This window comes from Phaethon lepturus, unplaced genomic scaffold (genome assembly GCF_000687285.1).
Source record: "Phaethon lepturus isolate BGI_N335 unplaced genomic scaffold, ASM68728v1 scaffold48051, whole genome shotgun sequence".
Classification (NCBI taxonomy): Eukaryota; Metazoa; Chordata; class Aves; order Phaethontiformes; family Phaethontidae; genus Phaethon; species Phaethon lepturus.
The window spans coordinates 3,462-7,777 of NW_010516471.1; the positions used below are offsets into that span (position 1 = coordinate 3,462).

Genomic DNA, 4,316 nt, shown 5'->3' on the forward strand with positions numbered 1-4,316 from the left:
GCTGCGTCCAGCACCACGTATTGTCCCCTGCAAGGAGCAGCAGTGCCCAGTCATCCCACGGCCCCAGGGGGAGAAACATGCCCTTTGACTGTCCCCTTCAGCCAAAAAGACCGAGATCAGTGTTGTCCTGATATAACGGAGCAGAACCTTCCTGTGGATGAGGACGCTGGCATCTGGCAGACATGTTACCGAAGGGGAGTGCACGCAGCCGCCCGGTGCCGTGCTCCCATTGGGGCTCGGGTTGCCTGTGTAGCAAGGGATGGCTTTTGTCCCCGTGCGGTCCTCTCTCCCTGTGAAGGGCAGCAGCATTGGCCCTGCGTCATGTCACTCTGCAGGACATCATCTTGCAGAACAAGCACCTCTGGCTGCTGCTTTAAGCCTGGTTTGGGTACCAGTCGAAGAGCCAGTACCGAAAATGGCAGAGGATGCTGCAGAGGGACCCCAACTGGCCTCCTATAAACACAACAGACTGCAGCAAAAAGCACGGACGAGATTTACATTAACCCCACCTACGAACACAGCGACGAGGACTAGGTGAGACCCTGCAGCTGGGTGGGGGCTGCGCAGTGCTGGCAGCTTCCCCGGCTTGCACGGAACAGCCCGTGTGTTCACCCTGTGATGTGCACCAGATCCAGATGTTTGAAATCCCTGCACAAACCCATCCATTCAGGGGCAGGCTGGGCCCGCGCTGGCTGTGTCCTGGAGCAAAGGCAAGGATTATTCTCTCAGCTACTGGTAAAATAACAGCCTTGAGACTGATCCATGGCAACAGCAGGTCTCGGGCCTTGCCAGTATCTCCTACAAAGGCTCAGAAATACTGAATATAGCGAAGCGATGGCTTCTGCTGCTCCACCTCACACTCTCACTCCATGTTTCAGCCACTGCTCCAACAAGTCCTGTCACTGCACCCACCAGGTTTGATGGGAAGGCAATCCAAAATAAGTGACCTAATCTTGACCGCAGAGGAGCACGCGTACAATTGCAAAATCCTGTGTTAAATGAAATGCTGCAGCTACCAAGAACTACAAGAAAGTTCCCCAGATGCAGTAGTTCCCATTTTCTTGCATCCTGGAGTGAATTATAGAGGTGAGAGGGCACATACGTTTGTCTTCACCCAGCTCTCCCTTGCCAGTTCTTGCAGACATACTGCTCCAAGTTCAAACTCCGAGCTTAAGCTTGCAAAGGCAGAAGGCAGCACAGCTGCTGCACACATACACACACAACCCTCCCAGTTCGTGCTCTGCCGCTGCCAGGTCCCAGGTTTGGTCCCAGGTTTGGTGTCACGCAGCAGAAAGCAGGGCTAAGCCTTGGCTTCTTGCTTTAACTAGGTCTATGCCAAGAAGCAGGGGTTTTAATTTGCTCTGGCACACAGCTGCTGGCCAGGTACAAGCAGCTGAGCCCCTCGGTACTTGCTCTTTCATCTTCAAGTTGTTCAACCACCTCATCAGTTTAGCCAGTCATGAACAAACTTTAGATTACATTTGCAGGAAGCAAAAAGGACTTTCCGATTCAGTTTTATTATAATATGTTTTCCCATATTAAAAAAGAACTTTATTTAAATGTAATAAGTCACTACAAAATACGACCAGAAGTCTTGGCTTTGTTATTTTAAACGTTGAGACAACTGGTGTTTTAAAAAAAACCTTCCTATCCTGTTATGTACTTGTTAAGAGCAGACAAAAATAGCAAGCCTGTCTTAGATAGCTCTTTTGCTCTCATCTCTTCTTACAGTCCAGGACGTTGCATGTGGTGAAAGCAACACAGGATTTCATTTCGTACATGCAGTCTGCAAATAACATGGTTCTTCCAAACATGCAAGCCAGATACTCCTGGTAAAGAGTAATAAACTGCTCCTTTCCTAAACAGTTTTCTTCTAAGATGAGCCACGTGTCAGCTTTGTGACAAGGAAATAGCAGGGCTGGGTAGATTTGGAGATGGGGCATAGGTGCAGCACACCTCATTCTCCAGGTATGTCACTCACAGCACTGCAGGGACCCTGGCTTTGCCTTCCTGCTGGCTGGATGAAGATTAATCTTGTGCTGGGGCTACAAACTGCTTAAATTCAACTTCTGGTCACTGAACAGCCAATGGCCCCAGCTGCAGGGGCCAAAGGCTCCTGGCTGCCTTTGTCCCACCACCAAGGTGGTCTTTCTTTAAACCTCAGTGCTTTGACAGACCAAGGAGTAGAATCATAAAACAGTTTGGGTTGGAAGGGACCTTAAAGATCATCTAGTAAGCTTGATCAGGTCCGATACCAACAATTACTGCACTTACAGGGATGAAGAGGGAAATTTCAGTGGCACAGTGGTCCCATCCTGGAACAAACAGCTGCCAGAGAAAAAGCTAGCTGGGTTTTTGTCAGATCCCCCCAGATGAGAGGCCTGCTGCTCTCAAAGGGAGTCAGAGGAGCTAGGGAGAGGGACGCTTTGCAGGCAGGAGAAAACTGAGCAAAACACCATCATGCCAAGAACAGAGCACTCATTTAAAACACTGAGGGATACAGCCGGCAAGACCTGCCCTTCCTTTCTACCTCCCACCCTTGGAGGAGCGGCTCCGTTTCAGCACTGCTGGCACAGGCTCCGAGAGGCAGCATGTGCCTTGTCTGCCCTTCCACAGACCTGGGAACCTGGGGTTTTCCACGTGCACAAGTTCTCAGCTGGAGGACACACAATAAACCCTCAGCAATACTTTTACATTACTTTTGTTTAAAAAAAAAACAAAAAACACTACAGTAAAAATGTTTCTTCAAACAGGTTAAAATAGGTTATTCACAGAAAGAGCCCACAGGATGTTGCTGATAAAAACAAGTTGTGTGTAGAAAGCCTGCACCAGCCCTCATCAGAGCACCGGGGAGATGGAAAATTTGCTTGCAACTGCTCCTAGACTACCCCAAAAATCATCACAAGCAATGAAATAAAAACAGATGTGGCAAACAGGCTAGTGCTGCTCTCAGCAAGGGCGACACTAGTTAGTAAGTCTTGGTGGCAGCTGCGGCCACAAACTGTCTCAAGGTCCCTCCTGGCTGGGGGGCTCCCTGCTCTGCTCCAAGCTCATCCCAGTGGCCCATCAGTACTGTCTCTCTCTGGATCTGCTCCGGAGCAAGCCCAGCAAGGAGAAGGCACCAGCAGCAGCTGTTACAATCCCAATGGCACCGATTGCCCGGTTGGCCTGCAAAGGGGAAGGGAAACACAGGCTGGAAACATCTGGAAACATGATGAGCTTTTTTTTTTTTTTAACCCCCACACACTGTAATGAAGAGCCGGCAGTGACAATCAAGGCAATTAAATGAATGAGAGGCACCTGCCCAAAGAGCAGAAGGGGTAACAGCCAGGCTTTCAGCCTTGGGCTGTGGCATTCAGTAAGAAGGTGCTATCAAGGTGCAGATGGGCCATAGCAAACCTCCTGGTCCAGAGTATCTAGTGAGGTCAGAGGCAGTGAAGGTTTGGCCCCCATGTCTGGGGCTTTGCTGTCCCCATGCAGTTTGAAGGCTGTGCCCTGGCCCAGGGGCTCGCACAGAGCAGCAGGGAAGTGCACTGTGAGGCATGCAGGGGCTTACCCCGTGTTACTTACCTGGTCCGAGACCCCCTCGCCGTAGCGGAGCAACGTCACGAAGTGCTCGCAGTTGTTGCCGAGCAGGTCATAGGACACCTCCTGGTCGATGAGGTACTCTGCGCGCCGGATGATCTCCTCCACCGGGAGGGGAGTGTAGGTGCCGTCGTACTTGTTGTTGATGTGGTAGGTGTCGTTTCCCACCACGTCCTTCAGGAGCTGCATCCTCACCCGTGCCTTTCTGCTGAACACGGACTTGGCGCTGGCGAATGTGGCTGGGGGCCCTTCATCTGGGGAAGGCAGGGAGAGGATGAGGCAGGCATGCCCCGGCCAGCCCCTCTGAGACCCCCAGTTCTGGCTGGCTCCTGGAAATGCCATCTACATGCACAGGATCCACCACCAGCCCACGGAGCGAGACGGGGCTCCCAGGCCACCCCAAAGGCCCCTCCGCACCCCGTCGGGCTGCGCCAGCGTTACCTATGGGCATCACGTTGATGATGTACCCGTCACCCAGGTAGAGGGCCCAGTGCTGGTAAGCTGGCCGGAAGATCTCGATCAGGTCCCCAGGCTGGGGGTCGCCGGGGCGGGTGGCACTGAAGCTCTCAACAGCTGCCATCTCAAGCGCGTGAGGTCAGGACGTGCCCCTCTCGCTGAGCAGGCTCAGAGCAAGGCACAGTGGGGAGAGGAGGTCGGGGCCGGGCGGAGGGCGTCTGCTGAGGGATCATTACGGCCTGGCTCGTACCGCGCGTGCAGGGTCGTCAGGCCGT

The 4,316-nt window shown here is 52.8% G+C and overlaps 1 protein-coding gene across 1 annotated transcript; it reads right to left on the reverse strand.

The window, feature by feature from the left end:
• Nucleotides 1–3,066: 3,066 nt before the first annotated feature.
• Nucleotides 3,067–4,165, reverse strand: LOC104613537 (phospholipid-metabolizing enzyme A-C1-like). The gene is made up of 3 exons (XM_010296067.1): nt 4,027–4,165; nt 3,571–3,839; nt 3,067–3,168 (listed from the first exon to the last, which is right to left on the reverse strand). Exons 1-3 carry the CDS (start codon nt 4,163–4,165, stop codon nt 3,067–3,069), a joined length of 510 nt encoding a protein of 169 aa, XP_010294369.1.
• Nucleotides 4,166–4,316: the final 151 nt, after the last annotated feature.

Bases quoted from the DNA above. Each gene is read 5' to 3' on its own strand.
- LOC104613537 (XM_010296067.1), bottom strand. From the start codon at position 4,165: ATGGCAGCTGTTGAGAGCTTCAGTGCCACCCGCCCCGGCGACCCCCAG. The intron at 3,840-4,026 runs GTAACGCTGGCG...TGCCTTCCCCAG, and splicing joins CATCAACGTGATGCCCATAG to ATGAAGGGCCCCCAGCCACA. The intron at 3,169-3,570 runs GTAAGTAACACG...TCCCCTTTGCAG, and splicing joins GCGAGGGGGTCTCGGACCAG to GCCAACCGGGCAATCGGTGC.